The sequence below is a fragment of the Micromesistius poutassou genome (assembly GCF_964030765.1).
Source record: "Micromesistius poutassou genome assembly, chromosome: 14".
NCBI classification, from domain to species: Eukaryota; Metazoa; Chordata; class Actinopteri; order Gadiformes; family Gadidae; genus Micromesistius; species Micromesistius poutassou.
In genome coordinates this window covers 3741753-3764963 of record NC_140284.1, presented here as the reverse complement: position 1 = coordinate 3764963, position 23211 = coordinate 3741753, and the positions used below count along the sequence as shown (strand labels likewise).

General features: G+C 45.5%; 1 protein-coding gene across 2 annotated transcripts in view; it reads left to right on the top strand.

Annotated features, from left to right (window-relative positions):
- Positions 1-23211, top strand: part of adarb1b (adenosine deaminase RNA specific B1b) — a 111928-nt gene that overhangs the window by 67964 nt on the left and 20753 nt on the right. For both annotated transcript variants that reach the window (XM_084478427.1, XM_084478426.1), the window contains 2 exons: positions 4107-4165; positions 21291-21359. In XM_084478427.1, the coding sequence (XP_084334553.1) occupies positions 21332-21359 (28 nt within the window). In that variant the 5' untranslated portion in view covers positions 4107-4165; positions 21291-21331. The remainder of the gene's footprint in view (positions 1-4106; positions 4166-21290; positions 21360-23211) is intronic.

Below are 23211 nucleotides of genomic sequence, written 5' to 3'. Positions count from 1 at the left end.
CTGTGCTCTACTACCCAACCGCAAATAGTAGATGTTCACATACTTGGGCTGGAGTTGGGATTGTGTCTCCATGACAACATGTTGTCGTATCTAAAGACTGCAGGAGACACAGAAACCGTACACCGTTTGATCGTTTGATCCCCACAGTCTGCCGTCTACCTCCAGGTCTCCTTGGGCCTGATGCCCACGTGCTCCCTGCTGCTTCAGGAACTGTTGCTTTAAAGTCACTGGAATTTGATTAGAACTAATTAATAAAGTCTTAAAATATAATTATTGCATCTAATCTAGATGCAAAGCATCTCATCCAATCACTAAAGCAACTACGCAACATTTAATAACTTAATAAATCAAACAGTGTATCTTCTTACAATATAAAAAAAAAAAAAAAAGTTTTGTAAAACAGTATTTGGCCTTGACGTAACTCCACCGCTGAGAGATGCTCCCCAATGTAATGGTTTGAGTGGACTATAAAATATTTCTCCTCCTGTCCCAGAGGTCAGATGTTAATATACTTTTTTATGTTATCTGAATCTCTTTTACCGCAGGCCCGGCTGCTATACGCTGGGGAGCCCCCACTCACACGTAAAGGGGGGTCTGCGTTCCCGTTGATCCACATAGTCTCTATGGCAAGTTTTTATGTCCATGCAGGTTTTATATCGAGCCTCACAAATGTTCCCAAACGTCTTGACAAGCTATTTAACAGAGGCTTTTATCCAAAGAGCCTTACAGTGATTTGTTTTGATAGATGTCATTAATGAGCAGGTAGGCCTGAGGCAACGTGGGGTCCCACCCACAACCTTTCCTCTGGGACTCTTAACGTCTCGAGCGCTGGTGATTCTGTCTGTGCCCATTCACAATGTAGTTTCCGCTACATCTCTTGGGTGTAAATAGTGTGACTTATATAGTGTAACTTGTGTAGTGTATCTTATTAATGCGATTGGTATAGTGTGACCGAACCACTTTATTGGACGAGAGAAGTTGATGTACATCTTCTCTCTCATTGCATGCAGCACGTCCGGAAACGTTTTATTGTAACAAGCCTGCCCTCTGATGGTCATTTGTTGTCATGACAAAAACACTGCAACCCCCACACAACGAATGAATTTCATTGAAAGTATGGCCTGTTTGTTATTCTGAGTTATTCTGCAAGCATCTGCACACACATGAAAACACACACGCTCACGGGCACTCGCACATACACACACTGAAAAAGATAAAAGTTAACTATGTTTCCGTTCACGTTCAGTCAGAGATTGGTCTGACAAGGTTTAATTGCCTTTTGCATTTTATCTCCCCCAAAGTAAAAGCTCTTCATTTCAATTTTATCTTTGACTTATTCTCCTTCTCCCTCTATCTCTCTTTCTCTCCCATCTCCCCATCTTTTTCAAATTTCCAACACAATATGAACACTAGGGTTTCTCCATCACAATCACAGTCTCTCCACCTCCCTCTCCCCTCCTCCTCCGGCCCCTCCTCTAGAGGGATCTATTCTGTCAGGCCCAGCCCAGGGGCTCTCCTGTTGGTGGGAAAGTGGAGGGAGCTGGGTGGGGGGGGCTTATCTACCCTGTCTGCAGGAAGCCCTAGGGCCTGTCATCCCTGTCCGGGAATGCATACACATTCACACACACTCACTCATCCGTGCACCCACATGCATGCACAAACACACACACACACACAAACGTACACACCCATAAACACACACGCGCGCGTGCGCTTACACACACGCATACACACACGCATACACGCACACAAAAACATGTACCTGCATGGACACGCACGACTGTACATACCACACACACATACATACACCCTCAAACACACTGACGTAGCAAATAGCTAGCAACACACTGCATTTCAAATCAGTGTAAAATTTTCCTCCACTATACCCGACATCTGTCTCGCTGTCTAACCAGTCACTCAATGTCCCTCAAACACATGATTTCCATGACCAGATTCAAAGATTTCCCAGCTGTTGCAGCACCTCAAGCAGGTCCTCACACTTCAGTGCACACACACACACACACACACACACACACACACACACACACACACACACACACACACACACACACACACACAGTATTCTGTATTCATACTCTGTGCTCAATAAAATACCAATTTCTGCTTAAACTTTGGGTGAGCTGAACATTTTGTATATACTTCTATAATTAAGGCAGGGGTTCCTAATGTAGTTTCTGTAGTGGTTTAGTAACGGTTGCTGGGCTATGGAAGAGCAAGGAGCACTCATCAGTCAGGGCTTCAGAACATGATTAGTGGAAGTCTCTGCTTCCCTCCTCCACCGCATTGCATGCCAGTGGAAGTTCACCATTCATCTGGTCTCTTTATTTTGGAGGAGACATTTACTTTGAAAACCCACATTTTGAGGGGGGGAATGTGGTGTATCCAAAATAAAGGTCTCTCGCAACGGTGGTTTTTCAGATCAACGGCCTGCGGAACTGTGGCTTTTAAAAAAGAAAAAAAAGGTCTTGAGTAGTGTTTTCAAAAATAAAGGTTGTTTGGAGCGGTAGGGACTTTCTCTATTTATGCATGCCTCTCTTTGAGGTGAACGACGGGGGAAAGAGGCTGTGGTCGCGCGTCCACTCCGTCTAAAGCCAGTGAACTTCCCATCGTTTCACAGCGGTCACACACACAAGACTCTGCTCTTGTATGCGCTCTTGTTTTCTTGTTCCTTTGCACACCTTTATTTTCTGTAATGGAAGATGGATGGGAGCTTGACGCAGCGGGCGGTTGGGATTGGCCAGGAGCCTGACCCGTGGATGAATGAAGAACCATCTGGACTGTGTTTCTCAAATCCATCTTTATTCCCAAGCCGTGCTCTTGTTTTTCCACTCTTTTACCCTCTCAAAGTACATGGACACACGCGCACGCACACGCACACACATGCGCACATGCACACATGCACACAATCAGAGACACACATCTCTCATTCTCTTTTTCCGACAGTACAAACACAGACACACACACACGTACACACCTCCTTCTGTCTACTTCTGTCTCACCGCCGCTCATTTCACTCAATAAAGTTTAATTTGATGATGTTTTTGGCGCAGGCGGCAATTCAACGCACAAACACAGGCCTCAAACACACACAGATACACACCACAGACACACACTGCTGTGTCTCCTCCCCTTCCCATCTAGTGGTGATAAAATCCAAATTTGGAAACTGTTTTTTTTTATCAATAAGTAAGCTGGGAGTGAGGAACACTCCCAGACACACTATTTGGTATTTTCTCTTTAGTTCAGATGCATTTATCCAACAGGATTTACGGTGAAAACACATGCGCTCAAGAAGCAGATAGGGGTTAGGGGCATCGTGCTCAGAGACGCAACAACAGGTAGACTGTGTATATTGGACTTCAAACCCAGAACATCTCGACTGGGAATGGGACTGGAACACCACCACCAGATCACCCTTCCCCCTTCACACATACACACACACAGATCCCCTAGGAGGAAGACCATGCAGCTGTTTCCCTGCAGTGAACATACAGTTTGTAGTACGAACATGCTGCTATGTGGTGGACAATCTCGCAGCGGTACCGAAGCAGGGTCACCCACCTAATCCATGGGTGTAGAGAGAACTCACAAGGAGAGTGTCACTTTAGCCTGAGAAAGACCCAGTCACTCAGATACTTGGTGGTACGATTGGTGAATAATCTATAGTTTCAATTATGTAGCATATTATGTTTTTAATGTCTACCTCAAGTGTAACGAAAGGTTTGAGCTATTTCATTAACATCTATGATCTTATTGTGTGTCTGTATCGATTTATTTTACAAATAGTTTTTGGCTTTAAATGTCTCCGGGGTTTAAATCTCCTGCTGTCCTGCACTTTTTGCTGTGAAACCAAAGTGTCCCATCATTGATTAATTAAGTTCTATCTTATCTTAAACATCACTCATGTATTTTTATACACCTTACTCCGCTGCAACTCTGAAGCTTGGCTCGGAAATTAGGTCCATATATCCACATAGGAATAAAGACCACCGCTAACCTCTGACTATAACTCCCGGGCGATGTATTATCTACAGGGTGTTTTAATGGGCTAGCTGATTTAATGGACTTTCTTCTTTCCTCTGCAGTCATCTAAGGACCAGCTCCCTCTCTCCGGAAGAATCGCAGAAAACGGGAATCCAACTCTGTGAGTGCTTATCTTTATACAATTATATTTATGTCTGTCTTTTTTTTTTTTGTCTTCCCTCTTATCTTTCTTTCTGTCTTTCTTTTTTCTTTGTCATTCACTAGTTATACTTTTCTCTTTTTCTATTTCTGTCTTTCTTTCTGTATATCTTTCTGTCTTGCATCCTTATGTGTTGCTATTGCTGCCAAATATAATGTTGCATCTCAAACGCTAGGGTGTGCATTGTCTCATTCTGAGTTTACATACTCGCTGTTACACAAAGTAACCACTAGATGGGTGTAGAGTTTAACGCATGGATCTTTTTACTTTGACTACTCCAAAGACCTTTGCTGAAGTACACAGAGAAGGGTTCAGAAATAATTGCACCAAAACATTTTGTATTGCAATGAGAGGACAAAAGAGGTGTGTGTGTGGTGCTGTGTCTGTGTATGTGTGAGAGACTTTGAGAGACTCAGAGAGAGACTGTGAGAGACTCATTGACCATGGGCAGCACTTGCAAATGTGTTCCAAACAGAATATACATTTTTTGTCCAAGTTCATGTTGTCAAATCAGTAAACAAAGGTGTATGCTGTTGGATAAGAAGGAGGAGCAGGGCTGAGAGTATTATCCATCAGAGGCAGAGAGACAAGAAGACAGACAGAACCAGCTTCTCTAAAAACCGGAGTCCACTCTCTCTATCGATGTCTCTCTCTCTCTCTGTCTCACTCTCTGCCTCTCTCTGCCTCTTTCTCTCTCTTTCTCACACTATATCTGTCTGTCTGTCTCTCGCGCTCACTCTCTCTCTCCCTTTCTCTCTTTATTCCTTCTCTCCAGTCTCCTCCTTCTCTCTAATCTCCTCCTCTCCTCTCAGTGAACCAATACGGCTGAGATGGAGTCTATAGAGGAGAGAGGAGGAGGGAGGGAGGTAGGTCGAGGGGAGGAGGGGGGAGGGGAGGGGGCGGAGGAGTCAGGCTGTGGGGAAGTAGTGAAGTGCAGTCAGAGGACCGCTGCAGGTGTGTGGAGTCTGAGCGTGCGCCGCGTGGGTCTTATAGCGCAGCTCTGGTCCACCCTGGACTGGTTCACGCGGCCATCAAGAACCAGTCAGCTCTCGGCAGTCTGTCTCCAGAAGTTCTCGTTTGGTTTGGTTCAGGATAGCCCCGTTTTGGTCCAGTTGGTTCAGTCCAGGTTAGTTCAGTCCAGGTTAGTCCAGTTGGTTCAGTCCAGGTTAGTCCTGTACTTTAGTCCGGTGAGACCCGGTCCGAGTTGGTCCGGTGGTTTTGGTCCAGTGCGCTCCGGTCCGCGTCGGCCCGTCGTTCCGGTCCAGTGCACTCCGGTCCAGGTCAGTCCGGCGGGCACCTGGTCTTAACTGGTGGGTCCCTGCTGGTCCTGCTGCGGTCGGGGGGAGGGATGGCGCTGCCGGGCGATGGCGTGCAGAGCCTGGGCTCCTACTTCTGTCTCATCCGCCGGCGCTTCAAGAGGAGGCGCACCAAGCGCTCTGAGCGCAAAGGTAACCCGTGGCAACCGCGGACGCAACCCGTAGCAACAGGAGACGCAACACCTCTCACGTTGCTATTGTAATGTTGTTTTTGTTCTTTTATTTGAGAGAGTGTCATTGAGGTGAAATTGTTGAGTGTTGGCGGGCTCGGCTTAAGGGCTATGCAGAATTAAGTGTGTTATTAGTATAAGTGGTATTATTAGTGGTATTATAATAGTGGTATTATAAGTGTTGAAGTGTTTAAGCGTTTGGGACTGGAGTTCTCCTGGTGGTTCTTTTGGGGGAACATAAGCTCTACGTATTATATGTGATCAATGTTTTAAAAAAAAGAGAAAGAAAGGCGGGTAAAGAAAAGAGAAAGAAAATCATTCAATCATCTCAACATTTAAATGTTCAGTTTTTGATGTTCTCTTGTGTAGTTTTCTAGTTGTTTAAAATTTCGGTTAAGTCTATTGACACTCGAAGGACCTTTAAAAAAGGGGGTTAGAAGGTCTTCTGATATCCGGTAATTGGCAATATGATGCTCTAAATGGCAACAATTTTAAGAATGTTTTTTCTAGCGTACAATACCAAAGGTATTAACCAAGACAGGGCAACCAAAGTCTCCAAAGTGACATTTGACCCAATCAGGGTACTGACATACCCATAGACCCCTTTACACCATATTCATACACACTCATGAAAAGTGTCTCTTCATCTAACTATTGATGTGTTTACACAGATTTCATATTACCATGCTCACCGGTTTGGATATTAACCAGTGCCATTCTCCATCACTGTCTCCTCACTGCTTTATTCTCCTCTGACCTCCTCAGCTTCACTATTCTCCTCTTTACCTCCTCTACCTTTCACTCCGTGTTCCTCCTCTCACCACCTCCTCCTTCTACTTTTTACTCCTCCTCCTCTCCTCCTCATTGTGAAACCAATCATGTGTTTGTGTAATGGGAGGAGATTGACAAGCACTTCCCCCTAGCATGCGCGTTACCACCGTTTTGCGCCGGGGATTAGCGTAGCAAAGGCACTAGCAATTACCGAGGTGTCCTCATCTCCCTGGCAGAATTAGCCGTGTGTCAGCCACTTGCTTTGATAGCTAGCCAGGCGACCGGCGATCGCCAAAGCCGAGCCCAATCATCCGCGTAAAAATCCTCTGCTGCTGAGTGGGCGTTTTCGCGAGAACATGATTTGCCCCCCTTCCCCCCTCACCCCGACCCCGGCCGACTCTTCTCTTAACAACTTGACTTCAACCATCAGCGTTTCACACGTCTTTTTTTTTCCCGCCCTTTTTGCTCGAATGCTAGCTTATCGGCCGAGGAGGGGCGTTTGAACGCTAGGGGAAGCGATGATGGAGCAGGGGTGAAGTTTCCTCTGCCGGTTCACTCTGACAATTTTAATACTCTCAGCGGCAGCAGCAGGCTCGCTGAGATAAGTTGCCTTGAAGTTCCGGGGTCTGGGATCTTTCTGGCGGGCTAACCGCTAACTGCTTATGCTAGGAGTGTGAGGTTGCAATTTTGCTTACATTTTGTTTCTTATCTCAATTAAGGATCAAGTAAGGATAATATTTAGTTTTTGTGAATTATTTTATATGTTAATGAACAAATGAGCACCCACAATAAAATCCAAAAATGTAGCTTTTCTGAATGAATGACATTTAAATAAATTGAAACTTTATATAAAAAATTCAATCTCGGAGGGTACCAAAGTAATGATTCAATGTACTAAATGCAAACACTATTTTCCAATACAGATCACAGATCAATGTCATTAGGAGTACGTTGAAACCCAGAACCTCTTGTGCTTAACCATACACTATCCTGACTCCCACATAAAGTCAATATATTCAGGAGCAGGTCTCCTGTACTCAGTAGCTACATTGACTTTCAGCGTGCCTTGGACGAGGTCTTCAAACACATCCCCTCTAACTGCACCGGGGCTGCCGATGGCTTTCCAATGGGCCGTGTATGAAATATGGAAAATGGCAAACGCTTTCTGCTGTGCCAGCAAAAAAGTGTCAAATAAGCTTTTGTACAGGGTAGGAGAGGGGTGTGTGTGTGTGTGTGTGTGTGTGTGTGTGTGGTGGTGGTGGGGGTGAACCATTTACAATCCATCACAGAGGAAGAGATGTCCTCGTCTCATTCTCCACCGCTCCCATTCCTTCAATCTTCCTTTCCTTGTCTTGTTTCCTTGCTCCCTTTGTCCTTTCGTTTTTTAATAACACGAAAACATTTGTCATTTATGCCTTCCTTTATGTTTCTGTGCCATTCAGTGTGTGAGCTTTACATTTCTGCCTTAATTTGCGTACACGTTAACAATACCATCACAGTATGGCTTGATCGAAAATGGAAGAAGCAGAAAACGGCGGGTTGTGTAACGCCGTCCTCTGACAACCAAACCAATTGCAGTCGGACACGCGGCGCTGTCAAACGTCTAGCCTCACCACACAACAAACTGTTCATTAAAACCAGACGCTTATTTACTTGCCGTCTATCGCCCAGCGCTACCAAGGCCCTCTGTCAAAACAAGAACTTAATTGTGTCGGGCTGTCTGGGTGCTATTAGCCTAGGTTAGCGACGAGCTAATCAGCAGTCCTCTGCCTCTGACGGAGAGGAATGCTTTGGTTGCGTGGCAATACAGCAGCATTAAGGTCGGTGTAGCCAAAGACAAAGGGACAAAGACAACTCTTTTTGGCCAAGTATGCTCACACATACAAGGAATCTGGTCTCTGCATTTATCCCATCCTATCCCGGAGCAGTGAGCCGCTACAGTTACAGCGCTCGGGGAGTGCAGTGAGGGGTTAGGTGCCTTGCTCAAGGGCACTTCAGCCGTGGATGTGGGCATGGGAGAGCAGTGCTCAACCACTTCCCCCACCCACATTTTTCCTACTGGGTCGGGGATCGAACCGGCAACCCTTCGGTCTAAAGGCCGAAGCCCTAACCAGTAGGCCACAGCTGCCACAGAGCCAACAGAGCTCCTGCTGCTAGGCAGCTGTAGCTGGCTCCTAGCTGGCTCCAAATATTCCCAAATGAGAAAATACTGTATGAACACACCCTTTCCAGCACAGCTTTATATCTTTGCATGTCTAATGTTGCGAGAGCGGCTGCGTTTGAGTTTTAAACTGGTATAAGCCAGACTGCTTCCTCGTTAAGGATTTCTACTAAAGCAAAACAATGTCATCCTATTAATTCACAGCTAAAATAAAGATATCGACCACATTGGAACACAGTGACCCACAGTTTCCCCCTGTTTATTTTTTATTGAAGCTCAAGTTCAAATTCAAATACATCTCTAGCAAGGCGACGTTTTATGATATCTCTGCTCCCCTCACTGCTCACCGCAGCCTTGATTCATCCCCTTTTCAATCCTCTTCATCCTCCACCTCATCCCTCGTCCTGACACCTGCCCTGTTCATCATCTCATCATCTTATGCACTATGAACTCCCCCCCCCCCCTTGATCGCCCTCCCTCCTTCTCACTCCCTCACTTCTCTCGTTCTTTTTCTCTCTCTCTCTCTCTCTCTCTCTCTCTCCTGTCAAGGCTCCTCTTATCTGCTGGACATTTTGCACCCTGTCCTTTCACAGCTGTCAAACCCTGACATGCACACACAAACAAACACACGCACACACATCCATGTACACAGCTGCACAAGTGTGTTCTACAGGGTGACTGGTCTTCCTGCAAATGTTTTCTAATTGCAGTAGTAGAGACCTGGAGAGAGAGACACACACACACACACACACACACACACACACACACACACACAGGGCTGTCACCAGCACTCTGGGCTCTGCTGTAATAAATCAGAGATGTCACCCAGACTGTAGAGCTGGTGGTGAAGGAGGGAGAGAGGAGGAGGAGGAGGAGGAGGAGGGTGGGGAAGGCCACCCGGCAACCTTGAAAAAACACAGGCTAGAAGGTGGGGGGGGGGGGGGGGGGGAAGAGTTGAGCGCGGCGGTAAGGCGGGGAGGAGGGGTGAGGTGGGTAGAGGGTCAGGAATAAAGGGTGAGGTGGTAGGAGGGGACAGGCTGGAGGAGGGGTGAGGCGAGGGGGGGCGGAGAGGTGGGTGCAGCCATGGATGGGTGGAGGATTCAGACAATTTAATGATGTTATTAAATCTGCTGGCTGAAGTGAAACAGTGAGACGCAGGGGTTGGCCCCCCTGCTGGGCCCACGTAAACAGGAGCCAGAGAGTCACGGGGGGATACGGAGGTGACACACCAGACGCTGCCATTCTCAACCCCGCATCTGGATAATGCAGTTATTCAGAATCACACACAGAATAATGCAGTTATTCAAGACAATGCTTGCAATAATGGGCATGGTGTTGTGCTGGGAAAAAGTTATTCCGTTGGTTGGAATGAGACCATTATTCAGCATAATATTCAGAATAATACAGTTGTTCATAATATTAAAGTTGTTGTGACATCTGATCATTGAGAAAATAAACAAAACATAAGAAATACATCCACATAATAACGAATGGTAACTAATGATCCCTCTCTGAGAGCTCCATAAGGTCATATTTTTAGGAGAGGCTGGGATGTTATCAAACGTGGAAGACAATACATCGCAAACATTTTCAGTAATTAATTCTTGCGCTTCGGTCCTGGTATTGCTTTTTTTTTTTTTTTCATCTTGTACATCTCAAAATGTATTTCACCTGAATTAATTAGAAATCGTTCAACTCTGGAGACACAGACAGTCCCTTTGAAACCCTGCAGTGTGCGCTCCAGATGGTGACCGGCCCACTGTATCCCTGATAGAGAGTGGTGTATAGCGGCATAAAGGGCTGTTCTCTTAATGCACTCAGTGGAGGAGCGAGTGCAAGGCCTGGAATTGGTCTCAGAAAGGCAAATCACTTCTGGCAGGCTAATTCACTGGTCATTAGACGGACCAAATTGAATAATGGTGTGTGTGTGTGTGTGTGTGTGTGTGTGTGTGTGTGTGTGTGTGCGTGTGCGTGTGTGTGTGTGCGTGTGTGAACCCCACAGAGGTACATGTCGTCTAGATGCCCTCTGGGGTCTCCTACCGTGGTCCATCAGTTTTAATCAGGCACCACGACAGACAGCTCCCTTTTCGGCCATAGGACCCCTTCTCCATTAGGACCCCGAGTGGACCTACGCGTGTACCCCATTACCACGACAACCACCCCCCACCCCCACCCCCCCCCCCACCCCGGTCACCACCATGGCATCGTGCCGCAACAAGAAATGGGGCCGCGATCGGGATGACGGAGGGTCGAACTGACTTGACAAAAAAAAGCCAATTTTCACTTTCTATTAAAACCCCTCTTCCCACTCTCCCTGGAGGTAATCAGCCGACTGGCAGGATTTGATTGGGGAGAGTAATAGGGTGCTGGGGTAGAGACTGTACCGTTCATCTAGCCAATCACAGACATGAGGACAATCCATGATTACCATGGCACCCCCCTCCTTCCCCAACCTGATATCCTTCTGTACTTAAATCAGCCCCCCCTCTCGCTCTCACTCTCTCTCACGCTCTCTCTCTCTCTCTTCGCGTTCTTGCTCCCTCTCTCAGTCTTGTTCTGGTTCTCTCATGACAACACCATCTCTTTGAATACCACTACTTTCATCTGTTGATCCGTTCGGGATCCAAGTGATCCAAATAGGGTTTCCATTCAGACCAGCAGCTTCAACACTTTGGCCTTTTGTAATGTGGATTTTGAAATCGATTTGTAATGAGTTTTGGTTGTGACGCACTAAATGAGGACCTCCTTAACACCAGCCGGGTGTACATAGCCTGCCGTACATGTCGACGATTAGAACGGTTGATGGTAGGGTCACATGGGTATGGAGTGGATTTACTGGTGGAGAACCCAAAGGACAGAACGAGACGAAAGCACCATTTCCTCGCACCCATTTGTCTTGCACTGTCTGGCGCTCCTGATCTCTCGTTTCCGTCCATTTACTTTCTCCTTTAATACTATCCCCTTCCTATTTCTCTTACAATGTGTTACCATAATCACCATACCATGTGTGTCTCTTACAATGTGTTACCATTATACCATAATAATTATGTTATGTTCATTTGCTTCCGTTTACTTTACTCTGCCTTACTAAACTTTCCTAACCCAAGCCAGCCGTGCCTTTACTTTAATAACCTAACTTTACCCAACCCTACCTTACCTCTGTGGTCCATTTATTTCCTTCCCCTCCGAATCTGCCTTTCCTCTCCTACCATCCTCCCAGCCTCCACCTCCTCCTTTCCGCCGCCATCCTCCACCTCTATTTCCTTACCATGAGCCAACCCCCTACCTGCCCTCCTCCCACCTCCTCCTCCTCCACCACCTCTCCTCGACCTCCCTTCTTCCATCTCCTCCTTCACCACCTCCCCTCATCCACCACCACCTCCACCTCCTCACATCATCCACCACCACCCCCTCCTCCACCTCCCATCATCCACCACCACCTCCTCCTCCACCTCCCATCATCCACCCCCCCTGCTTCCATCCTCTAGCTCCTTCATTCATCCTAAAGGGACTCATGGCCACTCAGCCACATGATTTATGACTGCACCTGAATGTGTGTGTGTGTGTGTGTGTGTGTGTGTGTGTGTGTGTGTGTGTGTGTGTGTGTGTGTGTGTGTGTGTGTGTGTGTGTGTGTGTGTGTGTGTGTGTGTGTGCGCGCGTTTTTGCGTGTTCATTCGCAAGATTGTGTTGGTGTGCGTGTGTGTTTGTAGAGGAGGGGAACTTGGAAAGAGAAGGAATTAAGTGGGACATTGATGAAGGAGTGTGTACGGTGGAAAGTGGGAAGAAAAGAAAGGACAAGTATGCAAGTAAAGGAGCAGAGAAGGAGAACAGGACATCAAGAGTAAAGCTTTACATCAGCCTTTACCGGAAGTATCCGTCGGTCCTGATTCCACGTACAACCGGCTGAACACGAGCACCGACGGTCACCTAAACCAGCCCCGATCGTGACCAAACTCCATATCCCTTACAATTCCCATCGTTTCTGAGTCTTTGCTCGCGCCCGTGTCCTCATGCGTGGTGGCCCTCCCGTGCACGCCGGTGCACACCGATTGACTCTGTGCGCGCGCACGTTTGTTTGCCACTCCAATAGTCTCAGACACTGGGTTCTCTCTTCGGTTATTACTTGGCCTCGCTGCCACTTTCACTTGAACCTTGGCTCCTCCTGAACCCTGTCGAAATACAATCTACCATAAAACCCATCAAATAAAAAATTCATATTGATACTCTCTCCCTCCACTACCCCCTCACCCGTCCCCTCCACCACCCACTTGGCCGTCAGCGGTCTGCAATGATGAACGGCCAACTGTCAAATATTACAGTCTGGAACACAATAAAAGACTGCATTTTGTCCCCCCCTCAACCCACTCCATCGCCATGACTACACAATTCACCACCTCTCCCTCTGCAATTCTAGGATTCGTATTTCAGGAGGTTTTTGGTGAGACACAAGATAACAGTTTGTTAATTAGACACAGCCACACTCGATCTCGAAGCATGCTACTTTCTCAATCTGCAATTGAAATGGTAGTCTAAACCCTCAAAAATTATCCAAATCGATCAATAATCTTTTCAAATAATCGTACGAGTCACGACGGGATGAGGGTTAGGACTGACCATTCACAGAATAAAGGTATTATGTCCCCACTTTTGACCAAGGCTGTGGATACTAAAATTGTTTTGAAGGAATCCGTCATTTGCAAATGTAAGCCAGGTAATACAATTGTAAAAACACAATGTGTTTTTATGTTATTCCATGTGTATATGCCTCTACATCATTCTATGCTGTTCCCCAGTGTCAGCGTTGGTTACAAAATGGAGGTGACAGCAGCCCACCATAAATCGGAGGAATGTGACTTTGAATTTTCCGTGCCTCACAGCCTCCAGTGATGGTGAGCGTGCGGCGACAGCAGCCATTATTCCCTCTACCTGTTCGGCGGGGGCACGGTGTTGCTCCATTACACAGCAAGCCCGACGTCCTATTGGTCGACATCATTCTTGAACCCGAGGGGCTGCCATTGTATCGGGCAACACCGTGCCAATCTAGCGCCGCTGCATACCTACTGGGCGACACCATTCTGTAGTGCGAGACGCTGCATGTTGTCGGTCAACACCACTGCATTTCAGGGAGACTACCATCGTTTTGGCTTACACCTAGCCAGCAGAGCGAAGCTGGCGTACTATTGGTCAATACCATGTCAGCACAGAAAAGCCTTGAATCCTATTGGCCAGGCCCCCCCCTCCAAATACACTCATGGATTCTCACCGCTTTGACATTGAGGGCTAAATTCATGAATTATTATAGCATGTAAGAAAGGTAATTTGATATTGTTTGTAAACAGTGTCACCTAAATTGAGGTCTCTATACATTTGCTGGTCCTTTGTCAAACATTTGAGGTTTTCTAGTATAATTTGTTATTATTATTATTACTAACAGGATTACTAAAGTATAAGTAAGTTTAGTTTCTAAACTTAAAATGATTCAAATAAAATATTTAAATAACCACCTCTACCTACTCAGGTAGCGGTAGGAGCATTTTACTGCTACTATGTGCTAATGGCTAGCTCAGCGCTTTTCATTTTCAAGCCATCGCTGTAAATGGACTGCTGCCAAACACACACGATACAGGGGAAGAACATTAGTCACGTCTTCCACGGTCGAGAATTTATATTTTTTCTTTTAAAAACTCGACACGTCTATTACTGTTCAGCCGAGCGCTACAATATTACGAGCCTCATTTCCAGAAGATGGGGGCTAGCCTCCGGTAAACATCACACTAGCACGCCCATAAATAAAGTAAATACAAACCGTTGTCTATCATATCACCGCCCTCGCCCGCCATCCTGCGAGTGGGACCTCACAGAGAATATTATTTCATACAGGAACCATCAGAGCACCACAGCTAAAAATATGATTTACTTGGTGTGTGGGTGCATGTGCTTGTGCGTGAGAGAGACAGGCAGACTCCACAGTCTATTGCTGTTGTTGCATAAGCCGAAATTGCTTTATTTTGTTTTGTATACTCACTTTAACTTATAAAGTAATCAAATGAGTTTAAGGTTCAAAAGAACATTATTGATTGTCTTGTTTAATCGACCTGAATGTAATTCTTCTTTGATTTAACTTGAACTGGATGTGGATCTGGGCCGTTACCTCTTACTCTATTCCGTTTACATTCCTATGAGTTTTAAAACCCCAAGGTGCCTATCAGGAACCGGGATGACAGAAATGTCAAGCTCACAGATGTTTCTGCCGATCTGTTGAGTGCATGTCCCGAGACGTGAACATTTCTAGGCATTTCTAATATTCACGCTTAATACACGTGAACATCTTATCATCGTTGCATGTCATCCCTCTCGCGGCCTGCTCCCGTTCCCATCATCGCCGCGGCCTGGTTTCCTTCAAGCGATCCGTACGGGTGAGAAACAAAACATTGGGAACGCCGAGATAGAATATGTAGCCGGCTGTCCCGGGGTGCACCCAGGCGTGTTTTGCTCATCGTGTTTGTGTCTGTTTGTGACAGGCGGAGACGCTAAGCACGGAGGCCTTTCAAAGATACATTTGCTTTTTTCCCCTTTTTTTCCCTTTCATGCGAGCCCTGGATGCTGTCACAACCACGGCCTGTCAGGTGCTCCTGGAGTTTGAAGCGAGCTGGCTTTCACACTTCCCTAATGTGCTGCTAATGTAGGCTGGGTTGCAGGAGTAGATTTCCCTCTGGGGCCGGGCATAAGACGGTGTTCAGTGTTTCCACTGAAGATTGAGGTGTGTGTGAGGAGCACCGGGTTGATGTGTGAATGCAGGGAGCTAAAGTCACGTGCACACAGTGCTGATGTGCTCGTGCACACAGTGTCGATGTGCGCGTAGACGGTGCTGAAGTTATTTTTAGCATTATTGTTGTAGTGCAATCTGCATTTGTAGCCGCCCCCTCCCCCTGGGTCTCATTATACGGTTGCTTTTGATCTTCACAATCAAATATGTAGTCAAGTTACCATTATTAAGTCACTTATTGTGTTACGTTTTCTCTTTATGCGTCAAATTAGTCTGGAAGCCATTCATGAGCTGATGCCACCTTCAGTATCATCATGTATTTGTTTGCTATTCTTGTTATTCTATTCTTTTATTTCTCCAATTTATTATTATTATTTTTTTGCATAGCTTATTGCCGTGGCACTAGTCACCCAGCCACGGCACCACTGCTGGATGCATGTGGGGGACAGCCTGGTGTTACAGGCGCTCCAATGTTCCTCTCTGAAGAAATGGAAAAAGGGCCATTTTCATTTGTGTGATGTTTGAAAGGTGTAGAGCGAGGCTTAGCTCACGCCTCTCATGGCGTCAATTGAACTGAGTTTGATTCTGCGAGATTCACATAGCAGCTTGTCTTGGTGAGCGTACAAAAAGGAGTTTCAGGCTCAAGCATGAGCCTATTGAGTCATGGTCAAATGACCAACCCTTAAGAAGAAGTGAAAGACAGGATCTTGTCTGTAAGTTCAGGGTTTTTCACAGCACTATGCAGCTTAGGCAGCCGCCTAAGCAACACACGCCTGCCGCCTTAACTACGTTGTCATAAATTTGAATATTTAAAAAAAAAACCTGTTTCAGTTGTTATTTTGAAAATGTTGTTTAGCAGCCCCCCCCCCGCCCAGTCTGACGGCGAACCCCACCACCTTATCTAACACATTTTCTGCAGTAAACCCTGAACTTACAATGCACCTAACCGAGTTTACACTCGTGTTACAATTGGAGCCATCATCTTGTCATAGAACCAATTATAATCCATCGCACTGCCAGAAGGCCAATTGCCATGTCATTTGGAACAATTACAAGTCTGTTGGTTCTATATCTTTCCGCTTTTACACCCAGACAGAGTGCAGACGGCTAAATGTACACACACATAAGGTTTATTTTTCAAAAGTTGAATGCTGGTGTAATTTGTGAGTCTTGAGTTATTGGGTTTCCCATCAGGACATTTGGGTGCAGTGAGAAGGATGAACACGATTCCACAGTAGCAGAGAGTTGCTGTACCTGCACTACTTCATATATTCACCACACCACTATTTATTTGGGCCAGTCCACACTGCGAAAGCGCCATCTGAATCGTCTACTGTTACTGGTCTGTCGCATGAAAACCCCGATCCATTGTGTCAATTTAAGTTGCTAAAAACAACAAAGATATTGTGTAGCCACGTGAACAGCGCATATCACAGGGCATCTCGACTTTGTGCTGTGTTGTGTGTTGTGTGTTCTATCGGCCGTTGCGACTGCGTGGTGACCGGTTAAGCCCAAAGCTCACAGCCCTGTTTTACAATTCTTGCCCGATTCGAGTCCTGTTCGAAGCGAGCGCAAATACACAGACGGAGCAGGGGTGTGTGTGTGTGTGTGTGTGTGTGTGTGTGTGTGTGTGTGTGTGTGTGTGTGTGTGTGTGTGTGTGTGTGTGTGTGTGTGTGTGTGTGTGTGTGTGTGTGTGTGTGCGCGCTACGCTACGCTCAGTTAAAACAATAGGATCCTAGTTATGCTTGTGTGTACGCTACAAATGTCAAGTGTCATTTGCACTGCGTGTGGCTCTGGACCGTCGGATAAGAGCTCAGATCCAAGGAGAACACTGGAACAGAGAGCCCCAGCTGGCCTTGTGGCCCTGATGGAGCGTCTCGTAACATACCTGCATCACACACACTCCACTTTTGATCATCGTATTACTGCGGGACACTGACAGGTGGCCCGTGAAGTGACGGAGAGCTCCCCGTGCTGCGGCTTAAGAACATTCCGGAATAGTCTGGGCTCCCCCATGGCCTGTCACAACACCCCGCCACCTTCTGTTTTACAGGAGATAATGGTTCTCTTTCTACTCGGAATAGGATTGCCTTTTTCTATCTCTCTGGCCCACCCGTCCTCCCTCACCGCCGCTCACCTCCACCTCTCCGTCCCTGGACTCCACCACCACCATCACCACCACCACCACCACTGACACCATCAACACCACCAACACCAACACCAACATCAACACCAACACCACCATCAGCACCACCAACACCACCGACACCACCACCACCATCAACACCACCACCACCAACGCCACCTTCACCACCACCAAAACTGCCTTGTTTTATCCATTGAGACGATGAGGGTAGACGACGGTGGTAGCGGTGGTGTTCGTCTGACAGCCCCCCCCCCCCCGGCCCCACCAAGCGTAAGAATGAGAGACATATCAAACGCACCTTTATTCTACCCCTGCCTCTCGTCAGCTAGATTGAATTTGAGATTTTTTCATCTTTTCTTCTTTTCTTTTTTTTTGGTTCCTCATCCTGCTCCGCTCTGCACTCGCTCGCTCTGCTGTTACTCCCGGTCAATGTGGAAATTACCTCCAGTGGCAGCAGGCCTCTCTCTCGCGCTCTCTCTCTCTCTCTCGGTCTTGCTCTCTCTTTCGCTCTCTCGCGCTCTCTCTCTCTCTCTCTCGGTCTCTCATCTCTCGTCTCTCTCGCTGATGACGTGGTATCGGTTATCGGTTGTGCTCGTGGCGGGCCGATGGTTGCGCGCCCGTGGTACCACTCTCTCTCTCTCTGTCTCACTCCGTATCTCCGGGCTCCAGCCCCTCTGCCTCAAAAAAAACCCTGAAAAAACCTCATTGGCACCAAAAGGAATCAAATGATGGTTTATAAAAATGGTAGACTAGTTTCTGACTTCTTGCAGTCCCACGATATTGTGACTTTTGAGTTTGTTTTCTGTTTATATATTATATATAATATATATTTCTTTGATTTGGAGAACTACCGTGAATGACTTGGATTGGGTATAATTTAGATTCAAGAAAATGTCTACATGCTGCTATTATTCAATCTAGCAAAATGCATGTTTAGGTTTTGCTTCTTATTTTTTTACTAAAGGCACCCAGAGGACATGGTTGAATCTAGTTTTATTCATTAGGATTTCAATTTTTGTTTGTGTAAACGTGATCCATCAAACTAATCACATTACTCACATTACTCACACATATCAGATTTGGAAGTGATAAAGTTAAATGATGATAAAATATGTACTTGATATAGCTCCGGGCTCACTGGAAAGTATATGTATCCATGTTCTCTGACCACACTGCTGCAACTTGAGCTCTCTGCCTTACACATGTACTATATCTGAATAACAATAGAAATAGAAATAGCAAGAAAAAATAATAAAATTGAATACAAAAATACAATGCATATTTTGCATGTTTCAGGAAGACCTCAAACCTGCCGAAATCAAACCTGCCAAATACTACAAAAGTGTTTGTTGTGTGGTTGTTGTAAAGGTCGCATTGAGATTGAATCAAGAATCATGCCTAAAAGCAGTGTTTGAACCACAGAAAGTAGACGTTGTTCTCTTTGCAGTGTTCGTCTAGCCAGCTCATAGATTGGACCTAATCTCGAGATGTTTAAGATTCATGAGCAGGGCGGTGTTATGCTGAAAGCAGAAGTGACAGCCACATTGGCATTGTAACCAGGACTCAGATAAACACAACGTGCTTGAAAACCCAATGAATATTTACTGTGTTTGAGACATGGGCTTCATTCATCCAGTCTCCATTCATCCAGTATCCATTCATTGGTTCAATCTTACTACAGTTAGCTAGATCAAATCCAATGCCTTTAAATAGGGAGAATTAATATCCCTTTTTAAAAAATGACATGTACTCTTGTATATGTTTTTAACTTAAAAAAAAAGATACAGAGAGCATCAATTGTATTGTATTGTACTTAACTTCACTCTTAAATTACATTTGGAAGAATTCATCAACTTATCAGATTCTCACAGAAGAGAGAGCACTTTAGGAGATATTGAAAAATATTCCAGTTAATGTTTCTAATGTTTATTTACCATGAAAATGTGAAAGATTTTGTCCAGAACTTATGTCTGTTTATCAGAAAGCATCCGCTAGCCGGACAGCACTCCATATTTCTGTGACGATGAATGGGTTTCTGTGCTGCCTGCGTGTCCGTCCGCCTGTCTTCCTGTGGTGTACAGGTGTGTTTTCCATGGAAATCCAGCCGTGCGTAGAGTTGAGGGGCCGTCCCCACCTGTCTGCAATTTTGGGAACTCTCTTTGCTGCCAAAGAAAAATCCCATCTTCCTCCCCCCCACCCTCTCTCATCCCCTCCCCACACACTCCTTCTTCTGAAATAATGGAGCGGAATATGAATCTTTAATTGGCTCATAATTGTTCTAGCATATTTTACTGTCATTCGACATTAGTTTAGATTAATTTGCCCATTTAGCTTAGCTTGGCCGAAGAATGGAAGTTCCAGTTAATCGATGCAGAAGTTGAATTGGTACAGTCTGTTTCAAATCCATGTGCTGTCTGCTCTTGTTTTCTTGTTTTCGTCTTGTTTTCGCATTCACTGATTCGTATTTCTGCCTATATCTCCAAGTAAGTTGGGCAGATGCTCCTCATGTTTGCGGTCTTCCCTGACGTGGCTGTGTGTGAGCTGCAGTTTTAGGTCGAGATTTCAATTGAATACCTATACAAAACCCTACCCAAAGGTAGGCCTTTGGTTTCATGGTTTGAATTTGGATTTGGATTAACTGTTTAACTGTTTAACTGTTGGATTAACAGTTTGATAAACTCGGAAAAATACTACCTCAGAACACTTGTTTCGCTGAACTTTATTTACTTGTATTTCCAATTTGGGGAAAAAGAGGACTATAAACAATATTATTTCAATTATTGGGAATTATCATAAATCTCTATCTTTACGGTAATACTAAGAGGCTGGGGCCCCACGGACTGCTTCGTGTTCTCCCCCTGCAGCACAGCTCAGCGGATCTCTGAAGAAGCATTCATTTGATGGTAATCTAACCGTACATGCTATAACTTTCCCCATCTCCGCAGATAATCACCTCTTTAATTCAGACCGTTTTCCGTACTACGCTTGGCCACTTAATCCTGGTTGAGTGTCGCTAAATCACCAACCTCGAATGGATGTTTTTCGGTCACTGCGTGGACATTGCACCAGATATTTTCCTTTCTCCAGTGGTATTAAGAAGTGTTAATCCTTCCGGGGCTGTTTTGTGGATATAGCCGCCGTTGTGCTGGGTTGTGCTTCCAGCTTTGATGTGAAATGCGTCTGAATAGCATGTTCATTGTGCAAAAAAAAAGTCTAAACTCTGTTGAACTGTGAAATATGTGTGATGTTTGAAAAGCTCTTCATAATACCACTTGTGTGTGTGTGTGTGTGTGTGTGTGTGTGTGTGTGTGTGTGTTCGTGCGTGTGCTTGCTTATGTGTGTGTGGGTGTGGTTTCCATGAAATGTTATTCATGCTGATGGAGGGAATTTGCTCATGCACGTAACACATAAATATATACTTGTGAAGTTTTTGCATGAAAGTGTGTGTGTGTGTGTGTGTGTGTGTGTGTGTGTGTGTGTGTGTGTGTGTGCACGCGTGTATTAGCTCTATAGAGAGGAGAGGCTGAGCTGTGTGTGTGTGTGTGTCAGAGGCAGTATATCTCTGAGCAGGGGAAATGAGGTCTAATAGGAGGATATTAAAGTCACAATAGACTGCTTCTGTCAGTCTGGATCCCTCACCTTGAAACCTCAGCACCCTCAATATTACTCAATATCCCGTGCCCTCTCTCTCTCTCCACCCTCTCTCTCTCCCCCTCCCTCATCCCTCTCTCCCCCCCCCCCCCCCTCCCTCCAGGTGGAGCAGCAGCCAGGCCAGGCCAGGCCAAACCCTTCACCATGGATGTGGACGAGGAAGAGAACATGAGTGAGTGTCTTCTTCAACTCCTCTTCCCTCTCCTCGTCGACCTTCCTGTCTGTTAGGCCGCATGTCCTCCCGCCCGGGGTCTGTGTTGGTTTGTCACTCAAGTGTGTGTGTGTGTGTTTAAATGTTTGTCTTGGCTTATCTGCCCGCCTGCCTCTCTGCCTGTCCTTCTCCTCCTCTACGTCTATCGCTTTCAATCCGTCTGTCTCGCCTTCTCTCTTCTCTTTTCTCTCTCTCTCTCTCTCTCTCTGTCTCTGTTTGTCTCTGTCTCTCTTTTTTTTTCTCTATCTCCTACTATCTCAATCTCGCTCTATCTGAATATTTTATTTGCTGTCTTTGTGTTTCTTTCCGACTTAAAGATTATTGTATTAGCATAATACAGGTAGAAAATGCTTCATTGTTTGCAGTGTGAATTCAGAATGTGCCAGTTAAACCATAAATGCACGCGACCCTGCCTACAGTCCTTACTAGAACCTGAAACACGAGCACACATTTATGCATACATGCACACTCTCTTTCTCACACACACACACACACACACACACACAGAGGGAAGCACACATCACACACATTCACACAGAAAGCTGAACTTTACTGTGCAGAAACTTTTATGGAAGAACTAATTATTTTATCTGAACAGCGCCAGGTCAAACAACTTACCTGCCCCGTCTTCCTATCTTCGTCCTAGTCCTCCTCCTCCCCACTCGCCCTCCTGTCATCTCGGAGTATTGAGGTTTAATTGGATGTTCGGGGTAGGCTCCCCTACATCAGATGAGTAGGGATCAGGGAAACCGTTCTTTCAGGACGAGCTATGATTCCCCCCCCCCCTTAGGTTCCACCATCTTCAATTCTTATTGAAACATGGCTGACATGAAGTCAAAAGGAAACATTTCTATTGAAGCTTCTCTTCCTCGGTGCTGAGACTGCAGTGCAGTGTGAGTTTAGTCACACACACACACACACACACACACATACACTTTTTAAAGCAAAAAAAAAAACCGTAATCTTAGATTTTGCCCCTCATACAAATATGTGAGGGATTTAATTTGCCAGACCTAAAATAAATGCTGATTATGAAAAGGCAAATGATCAGAAATGCCAGAGCCTCAATCCACTCCAAAGTATGATTAAGAAGCTTAAACTGAAGCTTGCTGCTGCAGCTTTGATCTAAATGCAATAGCAGGAAAACTGCTGAATATTTTAGGGAACCTTACTTAAAGTCGCAATGTGTGACATTTCAACAAGCGTTGGGCTTAAAATAATCTGAAAAGATCTGCAGTCAGCGCTGATTGATAATGATTTCAGTATCTATCAGATTCCCATAATCAAATCAAATCCCATAGTCAAGTCACATCCTACAGGTGATATATTCTTCAAATAAAATATGCTGGTCATACTGCATACTTTGTTTACAAGAATCGTACTACCGAAACCGCTCCCACTGTCAGACACCCAGTCTATGCTAGTTCACGTCACAGTTGACCAGGCAGTTAGAGTAGACGGAACACTGTTATTGAGTTTTTGAATTGTGAAAGTCTCCTGACTACTAACTTGTAGGGGCTCAAACTTACACATTGCAACTTTAAGCTATTCCTTCCAAAATAATGAATTATGTATAACTGAAAAATAGTTGTTAGATTTATGATGGATCATCTTAATTTTTATCTATCAAAAGATTTTTTGTAATGAACATATTTATTCGTCATTTCTTTATCACTTAACAATTGGTCATAGGAATTGAATCTGCAAACATGAGCATGCTGCTTGATTTTCTGTCTGTACTGTCAGTGGTTTTGTTATCAGTTGACTAATGCTGTGGCCTGTTGGTGTTGGCGTTCTGCTTTTTTTGTACAAA